The 23954-nt window shown below is 44.9% G+C and overlaps 1 protein-coding gene across 1 annotated transcript in view; it reads left to right on the forward strand.

Moving 5' to 3' along the window:
• srgap2 (SLIT-ROBO Rho GTPase activating protein 2) overlaps positions 1-23954 on the forward strand; it is a 211586-nt gene that overhangs the window by 104086 nt on the left and 83546 nt on the right. The window contains exons 3-4 of the mRNA XM_033042275.1: positions 8284-8446; positions 19768-19830. Coding sequence (XP_032898166.1) covers positions 8284-8446; positions 19768-19830 — 226 coding nt within the window. The remainder of the gene's footprint in view (positions 1-8283; positions 8447-19767; positions 19831-23954) is intronic.

Below are 23954 nucleotides of genomic sequence, written 5' to 3' on the forward strand. Positions count from 1 at the left end.
GAGACTGCCAGATCTGTAAAGGCTGCTAATTGTCTGGCATCCTCTGCCCTCAGTTCATTTAAAAACATGTATGGATACAATGCAATAGGGACATGCTCTGCTGAGCTGTTTCATTATTTGTGTACAATTTCTGTGCCAGCCCACATTGAAATATATTAAATGTTGAAGCACTTGGGATCATTTTCCTCTCCCCACCTCAGGAAATAAACTTGCTCCATTTTTCTTTGAACTTGTTCTTGAGATTAGTTTACAAACTTAAAGCACACGGCATTGGGGGTTCAGTATTGATGTGGATAGAGAACTGGCTGGCAGACAGGAAGCAAAGAGTAGGAGTAAACGGGTCCTTTTCACAATGGCAGGCAGTGACTAGTGGGGTACCGCAAGGCTCAGTGCTGGGACCCCAGCTATTTACAATATATATTAATGATCTGGATGAGAGAATTGAAGGCAATATCTCCAAGTTTGCGGATGACACTAAGCTGGGGGGCAGTGTTAGCTGTGAGGAGGATGCTAGGAGACTGCAAGATGACTTGGATAGGCTGGGTGAGTGGGCAAATGCATGGCAGATGCAGTATAATGTGGATAAATGTGAGGTTATCCATTTTGGTGGCAAAAACAGGAAAGCAGACTATTATCTAAATGGTGGCCGACTAGGAAAAGGGGAGATGCAGCGAGACCTGGGTGTCATGGTACACCAGTCATTGAAAGTGAGCATGCAGGTGCAGCAGGCAGTGAAGAAAGCAAATGGTATGTTAGCTTTCATAGCAAAAGGATTTGAGTATAGGAGCAGGGAGGTTCTACTGCAGTTGTACAGGGTCTTGGTGAGACCACACCTGGAGTATTGCGTACAGTTTTGGTCTCCAAATCTGAGGAAGGACATTATTGCCATAGAGGGAGTGCAGAGAAGGTTCACCAGACTGATTCCTGGGATGTCAGGACTGTCTTATGAAGAAAGACTGGATAGACTTGGTTTATACTCTCTAGAATTTAGGAGATTGAGAGGGGATCTTATAGAAACTTACAAAATTCTTAAGGGGTTGGACAGGCTAGATGCAGGAAGATTGCTCCCGATGTTGGGGAAGTCCAGGACAAGGGGTCACAGCTTAAGGATAAGGGGGAAATCCTTTAAAACCGAGATGAGAAGAACTTTTTTCACACAGAGAGTGGTGAATCTCTGGAACTCTCTGCCACAGAGGGTAGTCGAGGCCAGTTCCTTGGCTATATTTAAGAAGGAGTTGGATGTGGCCCTTGTGGCTAAGGGGATCAGAGGGTATGGAGAGAAGGCGGGTACAGGATACTGAGTTGGATGATTAGCCATGATCATATTGAATGGCGGTGCAGGCTCGAAGGGCCGAATGGCCTACTCCTGCACCTAATTTCTATGTCTATGTTTCTATGTTCTTCCAGGAACAAGGAGACAATTTAGATCATTTGAATGGGGAGCTCAGTGGTGCTCTGGGCAGGGTGAATTTCAGACTGAATGTTGAAATCTTTGGAGAGCTCTGCTTGGTGGACCCAACAATCAATGTTCTGCAAACTCTGGGTACAAATGGAGTTTGCAATCCACATTTACAAGGGGCGGCACGGCAGTGCAACGGTAGAGCTGCTGCCTTACAGCGCCAGAGACCCGGGGTCGATCCCGAGTACGTGTACTGTCGGTATGGAGTTTGTCCGTTCTCCCCGTAACCTGTGTGGATTTTCTCCGAGATCTTCGGTTTCCTCCCACGCTCCAAGTTTGCAGGTTAATTGGCATGGCATGAATGTAAAATTGGCCCTAGTGTGCGTAGGATAGTGTTAATGTGCGGGGATCGCTGGTCGGTGCGGACTCGGTGGGCCAAAGGGCCTGCTTCCACGCTGCATCTAGTTTAAACTAAACTAAAGTCATCTGTAGATTCTTGTCTAGAAAACTGCTGTGACTTTTAACTGAAAAAGAATTGTTGAAAATTCATTTTAGTCTGCGCAACCTCAAATAACAGAATCAGATGTTTTACAGAGCCCTCATTATTCCACACGAACTATGGGAAGTCATGCTTGTAATGCCAATATACTTTTCATTTTGTGTGACACTCATTACCTCAGATCATTCTCACTGAGCTCACTTTTCTATGGCCTTTGGGCATTCCAAAAAACTTTCTGGCCAATTAGGTCTATTTGGAAGTATGGTTGATATTGTGTTCCAGAAAGGGCTGTAGTTAATTTATGCTCATTAAAAGCCCTGTCCCACTGTACGAGTTCATTCAAGAGTTCTCCCGTTTTTGCCATGATTCGAACTTGGAGATTTACAGTAATGGCCGCTCGTAGGTACTCGGGGCTCTCGTGGACATTTTTCAACATGTTGAAAAATCTTCACGAGTCTTCCGCGTTACCCGAGTACCTGCCGTTAACGTTATGTGCCACTAAGAGACGTCCCCGAGCTCCAACGTACCCGCTACGTACGTTCTACGTGCTTCCACGAGTTTGAATTTATTTTAAACTCGGGAGAGCACTTGAATGAACCCGTACAGTGGGACAGAGGTTTTAGGTGAAGATAGGCTGCACTGCACCCTACCTTCACCCTCTTGTGGCTAAGTCTATGCCTAAGACAAGCAATCTAATAGTCTTGAACTAATGTTCAGCAGTAATCACACAATTATTTGACATTTTGTTAGGAATTTTCACCATAATATCTCTTGCAATCATCTGTCTCCACCTCACATGGTCATCAAGTTACGCGGCTTATTTTAAAGTGGACTGGTCCATATTCGGGGATTCTGCAGCTATCCTGAATGAATACACCACAGCCGTGACTGATTTCATCAGTATGTGTGTTTGACTGTGTGCCGACTAAGTCAATCCGAGTGTTCCCCATGGATGAACCGCGAGGTACATTCACAGGCAAAAGCCAGGTCCGCTGCATACAAGTCAAACGATCCCGAGCAGTACAAGAAGGCCCGCTATGATCTCCGCAAAGCCATCAAGGATGCCAAAAGACAATGCCGGGACAAACTTGAGTCTCAGTATAATCACTCGGACACAAGGAGAATGTGGCAAGGTCTGAATAAGATAACTGGCTGCAAAACAAGGTCAGGCAACATCATTGGTGTTTAGTGCGACCCAACCCGATGAACTGAATGCTTTCTATGCTTGCTTCGAGCAGAAAGCTAACATGGCGGTGACGCCTGGCCCTTCAGACTCCAGTGTGTTTCTCCCCAGGGTGACTGTAGCAGATGTTAGATCGGCCTTCCTGAAGGTAAAGCCACAAAAAGCAACTGGCCCTGGTGGAGTTGCTGGCCGTGTCCTCAGTAGTTGCGCGGACCAGCTAGTGGGAGTATTCACGGACATCTCTAATCTCTCCCTACTCTGTTCTGAAGCACCCACCTGCTTCAAGTAGACCACCATCATCCCACTGCCGAAGAAAATCAAGTCCTCAAGCCTAAACAACTACCGTCCAATGGCCTTGGCATCCACCATCATGAAATGTTTTGAGAGGCTGGTTAAGGAACGCATGAAATCCAATCTACCCAGCGGCCTTGACCCATTGCAGTTCACCTACCGCCACAACAGGTCCACAGACGATGCCATCGCCCTAGCCCTACACTCATCCCTAGAACACATGGATAAGGGAGACGCCTACATCAGACTCATATTCATAGACTACAGCTCTGCCTTGAATACCATTATCCCATCCAAGCTCATCACCAAACTCGTATCCTCGACTTCCTGACCAACAAACCCCAATCAGTGCGGACAGGGGACAAATCATCCTCCACAATAAGCCTCAACACGGGGGCTCCACAAAGCTGCGTTCTCAGCCCCTTCTTCACTCCTTGTACACCCACAACTGTGCAGCCATGCGCAAATCTAATTCAATTTCCAAATTCACAGATGACACCACCATTGTGGGCCGGATATCAAATAAACATGAGACGGAGTACAGGAAGGAGATGGAGAACCTCATGTCCTGGTGTCAAGACAACAACCTTTCTCTCAACGTCAGCAAGACAAAGGAGATAGTGATCGACTTCAGGAGTGAAGCCGTACACATGCCCCAGTCTGCATTGACGGTGCCGAAGTAGAGATAATCGAAAACTTCAAAATCCTAGGAGTCAATATCACCAACAACTTCTCCTGGACCACCCATGCTGAAGCAACGACCAAGAACACACACCAACACCTCTGCTTCCTTGGAAGGCTTAGGAAGGTCGTCAAGCCCCCATAAACTCTCACCAACTTCTACAGATGCGCCGTAGAAACATGTTATCAAGATGCATCACAGCTTGGTTTGACAATAGACAATAGGTGCAGGAGTAGGCCATTCGGCCCTTCGAGCCAGCACCGCCATTCAATGTGATCATGGCTGATCATCCCCAATCAGTACCCCGTTTGGGAACCACTCCATCCAAGACCACAAGAAACGGCAGCGCATTGAGGACGCAGCCCGGACCATTGCACAACGCAATCTCCCTTCCATTGACTAAATTTATGCCTCGCCAAGCATAATCAAGGACGAGTTGCACCCTGGCCAGTCCCTCTTCTCCCCACTACCATCAGGCAAAATGTATAGAAGTGTGAAAATGCACATCTCTAGATTCAGCGACAATTTCTTCCCAGCTGTTTATCAGGCACCTGAATCATCCTACCACAACGTGAGAGCAGTCCTGTCTACCTCATTGGAGACCCCCTGGGACTATCCTCGATCGGACTTTACTGGCTTTACTTTGCACTGAACGTATTCCCTTATCCTGTATCTGTACACTCTGAATGGCTTGATTGTAATAGTGCATTGTCTTTCTGCTGACTGGTTAGCACGCAACAAAAGCTTTTCGCTGTACCTCGGTACACGTGACAATAAAGTGTCTCAACCCGAAACGTCACTCATTCCTTCTCTCCAGAGACCCTGCCTGTCCCGCTGAGTTACTCCAGCATTTTGTGTCTATTGACAAAAAACGAACCTAACTGCTTCTATTCTGTGACACCCCTATTAAAGCAACATGAAAAATGCAAGGGACTGGAAGGTTTTCTTTTAGTTTTTCTTTGTGTTGTATTAACTTTGGTCTTTCTCATGTGTGAATAATGACCTGAACACAACTCATCATAGATACATAGAAATAGAAAATAGGTGCAGGAGTAGGCCATTCGGCCCTTCGAGCCTGCACCGCCATTCAATATGATCATGGCTGATCATCCAACTCAGTATCCCGTACCTGCCTTCTCTCCATATCCCCTGATCCCTTTAGCCACAAGGGCCACATCTAACTCCCTCTTAAATATAGCCAATGAACTGGCCTCAACTACCCTCTGTGGCAGAGAGTTCCAGAGATTCACCACTCTCTGTGTGAAAAAGTTTCTTCTCATCTCGGTCCTAAAGGATTTCCCCCTTATCCTTAAGCTGTGACCCCTTGTCCTGGACTTCCCCACCATCGGTAACAATCTTCCTGCATCTAGCCTGTCCAACCCCTTAAGAATTTTGTACGTTTCTATAAGATCCCCTCTCAATCTCCTAAATTCTAGCGAGTATAAGCCAAGTCTATCCAGTCTTTCTTCATATGAAAGTCCTGACATCCCAGGAATCAGTCTGGTGAACCTTCTCTGCACTCCCTCTATGGCTATAATGTCCTTCATCAGATTTGGAAGATCATGATTTGCTTTATCAATTCTTTATTAACTGGTACTGAAGATTGATCATTTGTATCTAAGATTTTTGATTCTGCTGTGGGGGAACGTTTGTGTTGAACTCTATAATGTGTTGTGTCCATTTTCTTTATTTTTTTTAACCTTTTTCTCTGGTTTGTATGGAAACTTATTATCTATTTTATGTAAAGCACTTTGGTGTCAATGCGAGTTGACTTAAAACGTGCTATATAAATAAAACTTACTTACTAAGAGGCAAAGGAAAATGTTATTGAGCGTTTTGGGTTAAGTATGACAACAATGTTTAAGTCATAACCCAATCTTCTCTTCTTGCGTATGGCGTGCACAGCCTAAAGTTGAAGGACAACTTGTTCTATTTGATCTTATTTGATTGTGTACGCCAGGTTGATTGCATTTGTCGAAACATGCGAAAGTTGCAATCTCCCACCGCTCATAGCCCAATGAAGTGTGCTGGGTTCGTACTATCAGGAAGGCAGGAATGAAAAACACCGTGTTTAAGAAGGAACTGCAGATGCTGGAAAATCGAAGATAGACAAAAGACCTGGAGAAACTCAGCGGGTGCAGCAGCATCTATGGAGCGAAGGAAATGTTGGGGAAGTCCAGGACAAGGGGTCACAGCTTAAGGATAAGGGGGAAATCCTTTAAAACCGAGATGAGAAGAACTTTTTTCACACAGAGAGTGGTGAATCTCTGGAACTCTCTGCCACAGAGGGTAGTCGAGGCCAGTTCATTGGCTATATTTAAGAGGGAGTTAGATGTGGCCCTTGTGGCTAAGGGGATCAGAGGGTATGGAGAGAAGGCAGGTACGGGATACTGAGTTGGATGATCAGCCATGATCATATTGAATGGCGGTGCAGGCTCGAAGGGCCGAATGGCCTACTCCTGCACCTAATTTCTATGTTTCTATGTTTCTATGAAATAGGCAATGTTTTGGGCCGAAACCCTGAAGGAAATAGGCAACGTTTCGGGACGAAACCCGGAAGGGTTTCGGCCCGAAACGTAGCCTATTTCCTTCGCTCCATAGATGCTGCTGCACCCGCTGAGTTTCTCCAGCACTTTTGTCTACCAATGAAAAACACCCGACTGTCAAAGGAGTGGAGCAGCCGAAGGAGGATTGTATTGTATAAGGAGGGACACCTCTCTCAAAAGAGTATTTCTGAGAGAATACTGCACAGCCGGATGTGCCATCTTTTGGACAAAATGTTAAACTAAGGTGGCACGGTGGTGCAGCGGTAGAGTTGCTGCCTTACAGCGCCAGAGACCCGGGTTCGATCCCGACTACGGGCGCTGTCTTCACGGAGTTTGTACGTAACCCCCGTGACCTGCTTGCGTTTTCTCCGGGATCTTCGATTTCCTCCCACACTCTAATGACGTACAGGTTTGTTGGTTAATATAGAAACATAGAAAATAGGTGCAGGAGGAGGCCATTCGGCCCTTCGAGCCAGCACCGCCATTCATTGTGATCATGGTTGATCGTCCCCAATCAATAACCCGTGCCTGCCTTCTCCCCATATCCCTTGACCACTAGCCCCTAGAGCTCTATCTAACTCTCTCTTAAATCCATCCAGTGATTTGGCCTCCACTGCCCTCTGTGGCAGAGAATTCCATAAATTCACAACTCTCTGGGAGAAAAAGTTTTTTCTCACTTCAGTCTTAAATGACCTCCCCTTTATTCTTAGACTGTGGCCCCTGGTTCTGGACTCGCCCAACATAGGGAACATTTTTCCAGCATCTAGCTTGGCCAGTCCTTTTATAATTTAATATGTTTCTATAAGATCCCCCCTCATCTTTCTAAACTCCAGTGAATTGGCTTGGTGCAAATGTAAATTGTCCCTAGTGTGTAGGATAGTGTAGGTGTGCGGGGATCACTAGTTGATGCAGGCTCGATAGGGGCTGTTTCTGCACTGTGTCTCCAAACCAAACCAAACTAAGGTCTGTCTACTTCTTTTGAACATTCAATTCCTGTATACGATCCAGAAATTAAATACAGATGTTTAGTGTGAAATTCCTTCTGCAAACAACATCTACATTTATTTATTGCAATTCCTGTTTATGGAATGTAGCTCTGTGCAAAGTGATGCTGGCCTTGATAAAACATAGAACAGTGTAGCACAGTAGCTGGGACATTGTTGGTTGGTGTGGGCGAGTTGGGCCGAACGGCCTGTTTCCACACTGTATTACTCTATCCCTTTCTGTCCACAATGTCTGTGCTGAACCCAACCCAAGATGGTATCTTATCTGCCTGCACACATATCCCTTAATTCCCTGCCTGGACAAAAGTCTCAAATGCACTTCGAAGGGTTTTGGCCCGAAACGTTGCCTATTTCCTTTGCTCCATAGATGCTGCTGCACCCTCTGAGTTTCTCCAGCACTTTTGTCTACCTTCGATTTTCCAGCATCTGCAGTTCCTTCTTAAACACGTCTCAAATGCACTGTTGTATCTGTGTCCACCTCCACCACCCTCGGCAGCATGTTCCCGACACTCATCACCCTCTGCCCCACATCCCTCCTTTAAACTTTGTTCCTCACGCTTTAAAGCTACGGTGACCTGCAATTCTGGGGCTCTTTGGGACATTTTGTTGGGTAATCTGAGCTTTTTGCCCAAAAGTTTCTCTTTTATCCTTTTCCTTTATTGATTGCTTTACTTCACAGGAAGGACCAGAACATCTTGTCTCCTGTGAACTGCTGGTATTTACTGCTAAACCAGGTGAGGAGAGAGAGCAAGGACCACACTACACTGAGCGATATCTACTTGACCAACATCATCCCGCGCTTTTCTCAAATCAGTGATGACTCTGTCCGTCTCTTCAAAAAGGTGAGGATCTTCTTTTCATTGTTGGGTTTCGGAAGTGAAGTTTACCTGGCCATTCCTTCTTTTCCCAACCCTGCTGTGAATACTATCTCAAGCTGGATATGGGCATCATATGGTATTCCCACTGTACCACACACCACACGCCACTTGCCCAAAATGTTTAGGAAGGAACTGCAGATACTGGTTTAAACGGAAGATAGACACAAAATGCTGGAGTAATTCAGCGGGACAGGCAGCATCGCTGGAGAGAAGGAATGAGTGACGTTTCGACCCGAATCGTCACCCATTCCATCTCTCCAGAGATGCTGCCTGTCCCGCTGGGCTACTCCAGCATTTTGTGTCTGTCCCAAAATGTTTAGCAGAGTGTGCAGCAAAAATACTCCAACATAAGGTTGATCAAGAAGGCTTTTGACAACATTGGCCTTCATCAGTCAGGGTGAGGAATTTGAGGAAGGGCATCCTTGTGATTGAGGCAGTGCAACGTAGGTTCACAAGATTGATCCCTGGGATGGCGGGACTGTCATATGAGGAAAGATTGAAAAGACTAGGTTTGTATTCACTGGAGTTTAGAAGGATGAGTGGGTTTTTTGAAACATATATATATTTATTAAAGGACTGGACAAGCTAGATGCAGGAAAAATGTTCCCAATGTTGGGAGAGTCCAGAACCAGGGGGCCATAGTTTTAGAATAAAGGGGAGGTCATTTAAGACTGAGGTGAGAAAAAACTTTTTCACCCAGAGAATTGTGAATTTATGGAATTCCCTGCCTCAGAGGGCAGTGGAGGCCAAGTCACTGGTGGATTTAAGAGAGAGTTAGATAGAGCTCTAGGGGCTAGTGGAGTCAAGTGATATGGGGAGAAGGCAGGCATGGGTTATTGATAGGGGACGATCAGCCATGATCACAATGAATGACGGTGCTGGCTCGAAGGGCTGAATGGCCTCCTCCTGCACCTATTTTCTATGTTTCCAGGGTATTGAGTATGGGATGTTATGTTACAGCTGTACACTGTTCTGGTGAGTCTATAGTTGGAGTATTATGTTCAGTTTTGGTCACCCTGATGTAGGAAAGATATCATTAAGCTGGAAAGACTGCAGAGAAGATTTATGAGAATATTGCCAGGACTCGAGGGCCTGAGCTATAGGGAGAGGTTGGGCAGGCTAGGAATAGACTTGTTGAAGCATAGGAGGAAGAGAGGCAATTTTATAGAAGTGTACAAGGTCATGAGGGGAATAGATAAAGTAGATGAACAGATGATACAGACTCCTTGGGACAATAATCGATCACACTCACCTTCCAACTAAACAGTGAAACTATCTTTTCTAAGTGTCAGCCGCGCCTCTTTTTCCTGAGGAAACTCCGCAGACTTCAGGTTCACCAGTCAGTCCTGACAGCTTTTTACAAATGTTTCATTGAATCAATATGTCAGCCTGGTTTGGGTCACTATCCAACATCCATCACAACCCACTAAACAAAATCATATCAATGAACAGTAAAATAATCGGACTGGAGCAGGAACCACTTGATCAGTATTTACAATAGAAGGACTAAAATAAAAGGGACACAAATAGCTTCAGATACTACTCACTCACTGCACAGCCAATACAGTCTTCTGCCCTCAGGCCAGAGATACAGGCCACTCACATCCAGGACTAAGAGAGCCATGTCGAACATCCATTAGACTCATGAATAGTTGATCTATTTATTTATTCATTTATTTATATATACATTTTTTACATTCTTTTAATGTTTTTATTGCCTATTCTTCATGTATTGTGCTTTGCAAGTTTTACCTACTGACCACTGTTGGACTGCTGGTATGTGATGTGTGTGGTATATTGTGTTGTGTTGCTGGGTAGATGAACTGTACACACACTTGTGTTCTTCACAAATGAAGTTCCTAACGGATCAATAAAGTTCATTGAATTGAATTGAACAGAGTCTTTTACCCACAGTAGAGGAATCAAGTAACAGAAGATATAGGTTTAAGGTGAGAGGGAAAGATGTAATGGGAATCTGAGGGGCAACCTTTTCACACAGAGGGTAGTGGTTATATGGAATGAACTGCTGGAGGAGGTAGTTTAGGCAGGAACTGTAATAATATGTAAAAGGCGTGGGCCAAAGAGTCACACGCTGTTCTGACTCTTCTCCTTCTTGCGTATGGCGTGCACAGCCTAAAGTTGTCAGACAACCTGTTCTATTTGATCTTATTTGATTGTGCACGTCGGGTTGATTTGCATTAGTCAAAACAGGGTGGACCACGTGAAGATTGCAATCTCCCACCCCTGTTCTGACTCGTCATAGAAACATAGAAAATAGATGCAGGAGGAGGCCATTCGGCCCTTCGAGCCAGCACCGCCATTCATTGTGATCATGGCTGATCGTCCCCAATCAGTACCCCGTGCCTGCCTTCTCCCCATATCCCTTGATTCCACCACCCCCTAGAGCTCTATCTAACTCTCTCTTAAATCCATCCAGTGACTTAGCCTCCACTGCCCTCTGTGGCAGGGAATTCCACAAGTTCACAACTCTCTGGGTGCAAATGTTTTTTCTCACCTCAGTCTTAAATGGCCTCCCCTTTATTCTAAGACTGTGGCCCCTGGTTCTGGACTCGCCCAACATTGGGACATTTGTCATTGATAAACTTAAATAGTAATCTCATAAAATACTTGGACAGCTTCTAGTTTCAAGTAGATTGTATAGGTTCTTTATTGTCATTATAACGTGTAAACATGTACAACAAAATTAAAAATGCCAACCAGTCAGTGCACCATCCACACATTATCTAAAAGCTAACGATACGTAAAGGAGAAATATCTGAAATAAACAACTAAAATAAATAACATGAAAAAACCAAGCATAAACACACAACCATACATTCTTCTGTCGATTGCACGATCCCTTTGGTATGTAGCGCACCTGCGCTCATTTGGTGGCTATATTAAGTGTATTTATTGCTGTGGGATAAAAACTGTTTTTGAGTCTTGTTTGTCCTTGTCCTCATTGATCTGTACCGTCTGTCTGACGGCAACAGTTCAAACAGGGAGTGTCCGGGGTGGGAAATGTCCTTTATAATGTTCTGGGATTTCTTGAGACAGTGGGAACTGTGTAGGTCCTCCAAGGTGAGTAGAGGGCAGCCAACAATCTTCTGGGCATTGTCAATAGCCCTCTGGAGCGCTTTCCTCTTAGCCGCTGTGCAGCTGGTGTACCACACGCATACACAGTATGTTAGGATGCTCTCTATGGAGCACCGATAAAAGGACAGCAGCAGTCTCTGGGTGATGTTGTTCTTCCTGAACACCTTCAGGAAGTGCAGTCTCTGCTGGACCTTTTTCAGCAGTGCAGAGGTGTTCACGCTCCACGTCAGGTCCTTCTCAATGTGGATTCCCAGGAAGTGGAAATCCGCCACCCTCTCCACACAGTCCCCTCTGATGATTAATGGTGTAATGTCCGTTTTCTTCTTCCTGTAGTCTATTATGAGCTCCTTAGTCTTTGAGGTGTTGAGGAGCAGGTTATTCTCTCCACACCACACTGTCAGGTGTTCCACCTCATCCCTGTAGGCGTACTCATCCCCCCCAGAGATGAGTCCCACCACCGTGATGTCATCCGCAATTTGACAATGGTGTTACTGTGGTGGGCGGGGGTGCAGTCATATGTGTAGATGGTGTAGAGCAGGGGGCTCAGCACGCAGCCCTGTGGAGAGCCGGTACTGAGGCTGAGGGCCGTGGATGTGTGATGGCCCACTCTGACTCTCTGGCTGCGACCCGACAGGAAGCTATTTATCCACATGCAGGTGGAGTGTGGAAGTCCCAAGTCCCCCAGTTTGTCCACCAGTTTGTGGGGAAGGATGGTATTAAAGGCAGAGCTGTAGTCCACAAAGAGCATCCGCACGTAGCTCCCCCGCTGCTCCAGGTGGGGCAGTGCAGCATGGAGAGCTGTGGCTACAGCATCCTCTGTAGATCTATTCGCTCTGTACGCAAACTGGTGGGGGTCAAAGCTTCGGGGCAGGAGTGATGTGATGTGACCCCGGACCAGTTTTTCAAAGCACTTCATCACCACTGGTGTGAGTGCGACTGGCCGGTAGTCGTTGAGGCTGGAGATGTGGGTTCTTTGGGGCAAGGGGACTATGGTGGAGGACTTCAGACAGGGTGGGACAGTGGACTGGGCCAGAGACTGGTTGAAAATCCTCGTAAAGACTCCAGCCAGCTGGTCTGCGCAGTCCTTCAGTCCTTTGAACATGTATTTATCCCTCTCTCCAGTATCCACTGAATCTATTTGTTAGAATTTTGCCAATATTTCTGTTGTAAACGGTGAGCTCAACACATTGTTGGAACACACTTGTTCTACAAGTTTCACTGCCACACTTTCAGTTTGTTTGGGTGTTTGTTGGTATTGATATGAAGATTTATTTTAGTTCATTTAGGAATGAAATGAGGCGGAATTTCTTTACTCAGAGGGTGGTGAATCTGTGGAATTCTTTGCCACAGAAGGCTGCATTTCGTTGTCTCTGTACTGTACACTGCACAATAACCATAAAGTTTGAATCTGAATCTGAATCTGAATAAAAGGCAAACTCGTAACTAATTTAAAAACAGATAAGATAATAATTTGTCAGGTAATAAATAGACGGGCCTCCTCTGCATATGCGCATGTGCACTAAGTACATTCCACCTCCAGTATTCACTCAGAACCCCTTGCGATCTCTTGCGGAACCCTAGTGTTCCGGGGAACCCCGGTTAAGAAACGCTGGATTAAGTTGAAGGGGAAAAGATTTAATAGAAACCTGAGGGGTAACTTTTTCACACAGGTGGGTGTATGAATCGAGCAGCCGGAGGAGGTGGATGAGACAGGGACTATCACAATGTTTTTAGAAACAATTAGACAGCTACATGGATAGGGCACGTTTAGAAGGATATGAGTCAAATGCGGGCAGGTGGGACTAGTATAGATGAAACATGTTGGCCGGTGTGGGCAAGTTGGGCCAAAGGGCCTGTTTCCACACTGTATCACTCTGAATCTAAATGTTACACAAGTTATTCACAAGGAGTTGAAATTGAAAGGAGAAGTTGTTCAGACTTCTGTTTAGAAAAGAGGAAGTTAAAACAAGGGATTTGCTGATGCTCAGTGTCTGTATTCTATCAATACCAACTATCTCATGCTCTGTATTCAAATATAGTCCTTGTTTTCCTTGGGAAAGGCCTCACTTAAACCCCCTTACTGTTGGAAACAGAACATACGTTTTGTATTGAACATAAGGATCCAATTTGTTGGAGTCAAGGTTATGTTCTGGCTTGGTGCTTGCTCCTTTCATGTCTGTGTGAATCCGATCCCATCATGATGAGATGAAAGTCTCCTTCAATTTGTTGGATGGACCCTTATCAGCAAGGGATTTACGGTCAATTATACAGTTGGCTCCTGGTAAAATTGTTTTCAGTTTAACACTGTCCCGGAGATGTAGATAAAGGCAAGGCCTCTAAATGCAAAGCCTTTCTACCATCTACAATACACAAGGTAGGAGTGTGTCTAACCAACAGAATGAAGGTTACAGCTCCTTCCGCACTAAAGAAGCTCAGTTTCATCCAGAGTCAAGTCGCTCGCTTTATGCTGGATGTTTGTTGATCCAATAAAAACTCTTTATCGTTTGATCACTGCTGCATTATAATTGCTGTCATGCTATCAACAAAGTGTGCTATAGTAAACTCACTAAAGCACATCCCAAATGAAGGACAATAAAGCACACAGACATATACTCAAATGTTGCAGAGGAAGATATGAGGTAATCCACCGCAAATAATCACCGTCAACAGTAAAGATACAACGTTAGCACAAAATTATATGCAAATTAGTAAATGCCATTTCAAAAGCAGATTTCCATTCCTGTGCATTGACTTCATATCCAGATTTGAAGAATTGTTGCTGCTCTTTCATTGTTGTGGAATTTGAGTACAGTGATTTCTGATCCATCTTGTGGTCCAGTCACCTGCAACAAAAACTGTAATTCATCACCATCTTATCCCCCCAATACTGGTGGTGGTGGAAGCAAATATGTTAGTGGCACTTAAAAGGCTTTTGGATGGGCATTTGGATACAAGTTATGAACAGATGGATAAGTGATGGTGTTGGCATCGTGTTTGGCTTCTGTTACTTGTGGGCGAAGCACCAAGGGAAATTCCTTGTATGTGAATACTTGGCCAATAAACTTACTTACATCGTGGTTCGAAATGCCTCTTTGCTGTGCTGTACTGTGAGCCCAGACCCACACAAACCAACCTCCCTTCCATTGACTCCATTTATACCTCACGCTGCCTCGGCAAGACCAGCAGCATCATCAAGGACAAACCACACCCTGGCCAATCCCTCTTCTCTCCTGTTCCATCAGTCAATGTATAGAAGTGTGAAAATGCACACCACCAGATTCAGGGACAGCTGTTATCAGGCAACTGAAACATCCTACCCACAACTAGAGAGCAGTCCTGAGCTACTGTCTACCTCATTGGTGACCCTCAGACTATCCCAGATCGGAATAACATTTACCTTGCACTAAATGTTATTTATTCCTTTATCATGTAATGGCTTGATCATAATCGTGTCTTTCCGCTGGTTAGCACATAACAAAATCTTTTCACTGTACCTCGGTACACGGGACAATAAACTAAACTGGAACTGAACTATGTACTAAAGATTAAACAAAATCATACAATGCATGGTATCTAAAGGTCACAGAACAAGAGAAGGTATAGCTAACCATGAGGCGAAGTTATGGTGTCAATATTCCGCAGATACTCAATATCTCACGAGGGGCTGGACAGCTAGTTTTAGTATTAGAGATACAGCGGGTAACCAGGCCCCTCGGTCCACCAAGTCCACGCGGACCAGTCATCCCCGCACACTACTTGTATTCTACACACCAGGGGAAAAATTTACAAAAAACAGTTAACCTACAAACCTGCACGTCTTTGGTATGTGGGAGGAAACCAGAGCAACTGCAGAATACCTACGCGGTCACAGGTCACGTGCAAACTCCGTACAGACAGCACATGTAGTCAGAATCAAACCCAGGTCTCTGGCGTTGCAAGGCAGTAACTCTACCACTACGCCAATATGCCACCCCTAGTAAAACTATATTCTCGACCCGAAACGTCACCCATTCCTTCTCTCCAGAGGTGCTGCCTGTCCCCCTGAGTTACTCTAGCTTTTTGTGTCTATCTTCTCATTTCAACATGCCTTGTCTTCTCAAAACTCAAACTCTGCTTGAGCAGAGCTCTATATATCCCATTAGGTACAAGATATATCTTTGTTTTCCTTCCACTTTGAGTGCACAACCCACCCAGACGCACAACATTCTCCCATACACTGCTGTAGTATGCTTCCAATGCTGATAATGAAAACATTATAGACACGAAATGCTGGAGTAATTCAGTGGGATAGGCAGCATCTCTGGAGAGAAGGAATGGGTGACGTTTTGGGTCGAGACCCATCTTCTGCCTGTTACTCCAGCATTTTGTGTCTATCTTCGTTTTAATCCAACATCTGCAGTTCCTTCCTTCTAGTGGAATCAAGGGATATGGGGAGAAGGCAGGCACGGGTTATTGATTGGGGACGATCGGCCATGATCACAGTGAATGGCCGAATGGCCTCGAAGGGCCGAATGGCCTCCTCCTGCAGCTATGTTTCTATGAAAACACCATACCAGTTCCCAATTTGGTCTCTAAAATTCATAAACGCTTTACTTCCAGTCCTTCTATGGTTTTAAATATATATTTTACCAGCCCAATTAATATCAGTTTGATACATAAGTAGAAGATTAATAATTGTTCCAATAACTTTTCTGCTTAGTATTGGATGCTTACAAGTAGGGGGGTTTTGAAACATTTTTGGCTGTAGTCCAAACAAGTAGATGTTATTCATCCAAACTCATGACTTCTGATTTGTAGATAGTGCAAAAACTGGGAATCAGGAACTGAGTCATTTGCCGCATGCCATCTTTCTTGTGAGCTGTCTGAATGCCAGAAAAAGGACAGTTATGGCTAAAGAACCATTCTTAACCTGTTCTTTGCTGCCACAAATCCCTCTAGCGAATAGACAGGGAGTTTCATTCCATTCGGTTGAGTAGAATAAATTGCAAGGTAGATAGATGGTTTTGATTTTTATTAAGAACACAGTTTTAGAGTTTACTAGACCAAGGGCAGACCCATTGGGTCTGCTCCCCCAACGCAGCCGTTCCCTACCCGTAGCCCCCACGGGAGACGTGGTCCTCCAACTCAAGCGGCTCAGGATTGAGCAGTGCGGCTGGTTTTAAATGGCGTCTTTGAGGCGAGATGCGGGCGCCAGCAGCCGTTATGGTCGCTGGCCAGCAGGAGGCGACAAAATGAGTGAGTGGGGGGGGGGGGGGGGGGGGGGCAAGGATTTAATGAAAAATGTGGACATAAACATAACGAAATCTAATGAGGAGTGGATAGTTGGAATGAAAAGTGAAATGTCTACCGAAATGGCTGCTTCTATGGGTGAGAAGGCAGTTTATTTTAGAAATATTGGGGGGGGGGGGGGGGGGGGGGGGAGGAGAAGGATTTGATTTAAAATGTGCACATAAACACGACGAAATGTAATGAGGAGTGGATGCTTGGAATGAAAAGTGAAATCTCTACCGAAATGGAAAAAATCAGGGCTGCTTCTATGGGTGAGAAGGCAGTTTATTTTAGAAATATTGGGGGGGGGGGGGGGAAGAAGGATTTGATTAAAAAAGTGTGCATAAACACGATGAAATGTAATGAGGAGTGGATACTTAGAAAGAAAAGTGAAATCTCTACCGAAATGGAAAATTTCTCGGCGATTGTGCGTCTGGATTCGGCGTGGCAAGGAATCAAAGGAAGAAAGGCGGCCGGCAGCCGTCCATGTAAATGGATCCATTCCGATTGGACATCTGCGAGCATCGGCCATTCCGATTGAACATCTGCGAGTATTGGGCATTGTGACATCACACGATGGAACAAATTGAAAGGCAGAAAGGCAGCCGGACGGCAGGCGGCAGCCACAGAGTTTTATATAATAATAGATAGATAGATAGATTGGTTTTCATTCTATAAACTAAATTAATTCTGTTTTACCATATAATTTTGGTTGCTTTTAAATTTTTTTCCTCAATCTTTCTTTCTGTCTACCCTCCTCCTCTCTGCTTGCTCTTGCTTTCTTCTCCCCTCATATGTTTTTTTTATCCTTGATGTCCAGTGTAACGAGTCCAGGATTTGCACTGTAATGGCTTTGCAGTGGTGATGGCATCATTTAACAAACAAAGGGGTTGCACAGTGGCGCAATAGTCTAATTGCTGCCTTGTAGCACCAGAAACATGGGTTCCATCCTGTGTAGACAGAGTCTGCACGTTCCCCCTGTTACCACATGGGATTTATTTGGGTGCTCCGGTCTCCTCACACATTCCAAAGTTGTGCCTCTTTCTATTGGCATCTAAAATTCCCCTCGTTGTGATCGTTGATCGTCACATACTTGGTGGGTTTCCATGCTGTATCACTATGCTGTAAACTAAACTAAACTAAACTAAACTAAGATGCATAGCTCAAGAACTTGCCAACTTGGGGCAAATTCAGGCATCCTTTTATTTTGTTTATGGCCTATTAGAGGAGTTACGATTTACCAGAGGTTAAACACAAGAAAATTTGAGTGGATGTTTCCATCTGGTACCATGATAGAATATGATCATGACCAGTCGGCCCCAAGACTCTTCTTTTCTAAGAGGTCCACATAGCCCTTACTTCCTTGACATTTCATAAATGTATCTGCCACTATCTAAAATATATCTAGCGATGCACAACCCTTTCTAGATGAAAATTATAGATTTATCAGTAGAAATTCCTGGGCACCTTAATTTTCAAAAATATCTATCTCTTACCATGTCCCCTTGTACATTGTACATTGTACTCATCTCTTCCCAAGAATCCAACAGGGACTATACTGGAAGTTGAACAATTTATACTGGACAATTTTTACATTTTCCAATCCAATTTACCTACAAAACCTGTATGTATTGGAATGTGGGAGGAAACCGAAGATCTCGGAGAAAACCCACGCAGGTCACATGGGGAACGTGCAGACTCCATACAGACAGCGCTCGTAGTCGGGATCGAACCCGGGTTACCGGCGCTGCATTTTTGCTGTAAGGCAGCAAGTCTACCGCTGCGCCACCGTGACTCTTCTTTCAAGATTCTCTCATCTCAATATCAATCGCCGTACAGTATATTTCCATAAGTTCAACACTCATTATTTTCAAACGCCACAGATTTCTAGCCTAGCTTCTTTAGCTGTGAGTGACAGGACAACCCTTTCATCCCAGGAATTTGACTTCTGCACTTCCTTCAATAATCAAAGAGAAGATAAACACGTTGACCAGTACAGCACAGGCAGCAACTTATGTGTAATGTATATGGTGTAAACGCCAACCACAAAGCAGTCTAATAGTCAATATGCTATTTGTCGCATTAATTAACTTTGTAATTGCTTGCCAACTGATTAGGTTTCATGCACAAGAAGGTTAATTTTCAGTTTGGCTCCAGTTAGATAATAGCCTGCTTTTTGATTGCTCATACTGCAGTGCAGGACCGTACACTTGCCAACATCACATTTCATGCACAAGAAGACTCATTTGCAGTTTCGCTCCTTTTAGATGATTGCCTCCGACTGAAGTTCAAGACTGTACACTTTCCAATGTTAAATTCCATTAGCGAGGTTTTTGCCCACTCATTCAACCTTTCAACAGACTTTTGAAGTCAAAATATCCTGATCACGGCATGCCCTTCTGCTTGTTTTTGGATCATCTTTAAGTATGGAGGACCCCTACCACCCCAGCAACGGACTGTTCCAGCTGCTACGGTCAGGCAAACGCCTCCGCTGTCATGCTGTGAAAACGGAGAGGGTGAGATGGAGTTTCTTCCCACAGGCCATTAGGACTGTAAACTCTTATTTCACCAGGGACTAATTTAGAATCAGAATCCCGTTTATTGTCATTTAAACATAGGTTCAAACAAAATTACGTTTCTGTAGTCATAACAACACAAAAAAATGTTTTACTGTACCAATTTACTGTTATGGTGTGTCTTTTTTAAATTGATGGGGTTTTTTTTCTTCTAACATGTAAATACTGACTCTGTTCTATTCTGTTCTGTAGTTTTTTGCACAATCCGCAGGCATTGCCACTTTCATTTCACTGCACATCTTGTATGTGTATGTGACAAATAAACTTGACTTGACTATCCCGCGCCATTCAGAGAGAGATTAACTTGCTTGTCGTGTTTCTCCCCATCTCTCCTCCTCAATGCAGAGTAAAGAGGTTGGTGTTCAACTCCACGAAGACCTGATGAAGGTCCTGAATGAACTCTACACTGTGAGTATACTCTTTGTTGCTGCACCTTTTTGTAATTGACAATTCATTTTTGTACCACCCATGTTACACTCAAGGCTCCAAATTTGGATTTATTGTGCCGAGTTTGCAAATCACTGTATAGCGATAATATTAAAAGTAGTTCATAAGTGATAAGAGCAGATTTAGGCCATTCGGCCCATCCACTCTACTCCGCCATTCAAACATGGCTGACCTATCTCTCCCTCCTAACCCCATTCTCTTGCCTTCTCCCCATAACCCCTGACACCCGTACTAATCAAGAATCTATCTATCTCTGCCTTTAAAATATCCATTGACCTTGTCTCCACAGCCTTCTGTGGCAAAGAATTCCACAGATTCACCACCACAGTGACTCCTCCACATTCCTCACTGTGATGGAAGGCAATAAAAGTTCAATCTTCTTCCCTTCTTTGTTCTCTGACGTGGTATAAGTGTAAACATGTCCCTAGTGTGTGTAGGGTAGTGTTCATGTGCGGGGGTCGCTGGTTAGTACAGGCTCGGTGGGCCGAAGTGCCTGTTTCTGTGCTGTATCTCTAAAACTAACCTAAACAGATTATTGTTTCTGGTATATTTTGGTGGAAGATACACATACATAGACATTTGTTGAGGATTGCATGGAATTGAGCTGTGTTCATAGAGTCCTAGAGTCTTACAGTGTGGAAATGGGCTGTTCGGCCCAACCTGCCCCCGCCAACCAACATATCCTATCTACACTAGTCACAACTGACTGCGTTTGGTTCATATCCCTCTCAACCTGTCCTATCCATGTACCTGTCTAAATGTTCCTTAAACGTTGCGATCGTACATGCCTCAATTACCTGCTCTGGCAGCTTGCTCCATACCTACCACGCTTTGTGTGGAAAGGGTACCCCTAAGACAAATCTTTACCCCCTCACCTTAAACCTATGACCACTTGTTCTCGATTCCCCATACACTGGGCTAGAGACTACCTGATCTATTCCTCTCATGATTTTGTACACCTCTATAAGATCACCCCTCATCCTCCTGCTCTCCAAGGAATAGAGTCCCAGCCTACTAAACCTCTCCCTATAGTTCATACCCTCTAGTCCTGGCAACATCCTCGTAAATCTTCTCTGTACCCTTTCCAGCTTGACATCATCTTTCCTATAACACGGTGTCCAGAACTGAACACAATATTCTAAATGCAGCCTCCCCATTGTCTTTACAACTGCAACGCGACCTCCCAACTTAGAAACACAATACTTTGACTGATGAAGGCCAATGTGTCGAAAGCCTTTTTGACCACCCTATCTCGCTGCCCGTCCACCGTCAAGAAACCATGCATGTGCACTCCTAGATCCCTCTGCTCCACAACACTCCTCGGAGCCCTATCATTTACTGTGTAGGTCCTGCCCTTGTTCGACTTCCCAAAATGCAACCCCTCACATTTCCCTGTATTAAATCCCGTCAACCATTCCTCAGCCCGACTGGCCAATTGATCAAGATCCTGCTGCAATCTTTCACAACCATCTGCAATACCACCCACTTTTGTATCATCAGCAAACTTGCTAATCTTGCCATGTAAATTCTCCAAATCATTGATATAGATGACAAACAGTAACCTAACAGCACCGAACCCTGAGGCACATCACTAGTCACAGGCCTCCAGTCCAAGAAGCAACCTTCCCCCATCACCCTCTGCTTCCTTCCATGAAGCCAATTTTCTATCCATTCAGCTGTCTCTTCTTGGACCCCATGCGATCTAACCTTCCAGAGCAGCCTACCATGCGGAACCTTGTTGAACGCCTCACTGAAGTCCATGTACACAACATCTACAGCTCTGCCTTCATCAACCTTTTTGGTCACGTCTTCAAAAAAATCAATCAGATTTGTGAGACACGACCTCCCATGTACAAAACAATACTGACTGTCCCTAATCAGCCCTTGCCCATCCAAATGCCTGTATATCCTATCCCTCAGATTACTCTCTAGTAACTTTCCAACTACAGATGTTAAGCTCACCAGCCTATAGTTCCAGCATTTTCCCTGCAGCGCTTCTTGAAAAGAGGCACAACATTTGCCACCCTCCAGTCTTCCGGCAACTCTCCTGTATTTAAGGATGATGTAAATTTCAACCAGTGCTCCCGCAATTTCCTTTCTAGTTTCCCGCAATGTCCTTGGATATTTCTGATCAGGCACTGGAGATTTGTCTACCTTCAAACACAACAGAACCTTCAGTACTTCTTCGACGGTAACACTGACTTCTCAAGACACTTCCATTAGACAATAGACAATAGGTGCAGGAGTAGGCCATACGGCCCTTCGAGCCAGCACCGCCATTCAATGTGATCATTGCTGATCATCTCCAATCAGTACCCCTTATCATCCTGCGCTCCAAGGAATAGGGTCCTAGCCTGCTTAATTAACCTCTCCCTTTAGCTCAGACCCTCTCGCCCAGGCAACATCCTTGTAAATCTTGCCATGTACCAGCTTGCCAACATCTTTCCGACAACATGGTGCCCAGTACTGAACACAATACTCTAAATGCGGTCTCACCAACATCCTATATAACTGCAACATGACCTCCCAACTTCAATACTCAATACTCTGACTGATGAAGGCCATTGAACCAAAAGCCTTTCTGCCCACCCCTATCTACCTGTTGTACCACTTTCAACCAAGTATTTACCTGCACACTCTCTCTACAGCACTCTCCAGAACCTGACCATTCACTGTAGGTCCTACCCATGTTAATCTTCCCAAAATGCAACACCTCTGTGTTAAATTTCATTAACCATTCCTCAGCCCACCTGCCCAACCGATCAATGGCCTGCTGCAATTTTTGACGACCATCTTCACTATCTGCAATAGCACCCACTTTAGTGTCATCTACAAACTTGCTAATCATGCCATGTACGTACTCATACAGTGGAGCTGGGGCGTGTTGGTTGGTGTGGGCAACTTGGGCCGAAGGGCCTATTTCCACGCTGTATGTCTCCATGCCTTAGACAGGAGCTAAGGAATGACGTTGTTTTGACCTTACAAAAGGTAATCTGGCAAACGTCACATCAAGGTTTATGTGATGAAGGCTCAGAAACTGAGGGAGACATTTCTACTGACAGAGGATGGCTGAGGTAGAGATAACCTGGTCATTAGAAATAGAAGCTGGAGTAGGCATTTTAGTTTCTGGGACCTGCCCAGTAATTCAGTAGGATCATGGGTCATTTACAAACAAGCAAGCCAAAAAGCGTGTGATCCTCTGGGAAGTATGTCGGAAGGAACTGCAGATGCTGGTTTGCACCAAAGATACAAAATGCTGGAGTAACTCAGCGGGACAGGCAGCATCTCTGGATAGAAGGAATGGGTGACGTTTCAGGTCTGAAGAAGGGTCTCGACCCGAAACCTCACCCATTCTTTCTCTACAGAGATGCTGTCTGTCCCGCTGAGTTACTCCAGCATTTTGAGTCTACCTTCAGATCCTCTGGGAATCTACAGTATGTTAATGTTTCAGATGAAGGGACTAGGTATATCGAGTGCATGCTTGCTGTTGATACAGAGACAGGAGGGAAAGGAAGTTGTGAAGGAACAAAACATTGAAACTGATGTGCCAGCTGGGGATAATAAGGGGGTACTAGGAATCATTTCAGTCATGGAGCCCTTATTGCAAGTCTGAAATGGACAAGGAATTGCAAATCCCTGTATAGAAAACGGTGTGAGCCAAAAGTGAGGGTGTGTCCAGAGATGAGAGAAAAGGAAAATCCTGAAACTCTGAATCAGGACCAAAGGTTGTTGAGGAAGATTGGTGGCTGAGAGAGTGGTGGTAATGAGGGGAATGTGGTCCAAGATGTATTGGAGGTGTTGGGAACGCATTCCCCTGCCTGCATTTGGCCTTCAGAACTTTCCTATCGATGCACTGGTCCAAATGTGTTTTAAATGTTGTGACAGTACCTGCCTCAACGACCTCCTCTGCTGAGGAGACAGGATGGTTGTGACAATAGGCAATAGGTGCAGGTGTAGGCCATTCGGCCCTTCAAGCCAGCACCGCCATGCAATGTGATCATAGCTGATCATCCCCAATCAGTACCCCGTTCCTGCCTTCTCCCCATATCCCCTGACCGCTATTTTTAAGAGCCCTATCTAGCTCT

Source organism: Amblyraja radiata, chromosome 24, assembly GCF_010909765.2.
Source record: "Amblyraja radiata isolate CabotCenter1 chromosome 24, sAmbRad1.1.pri, whole genome shotgun sequence".
Lineage (NCBI taxonomy): Eukaryota > Metazoa > Chordata > Chondrichthyes > Rajiformes > Rajidae > Amblyraja > Amblyraja radiata.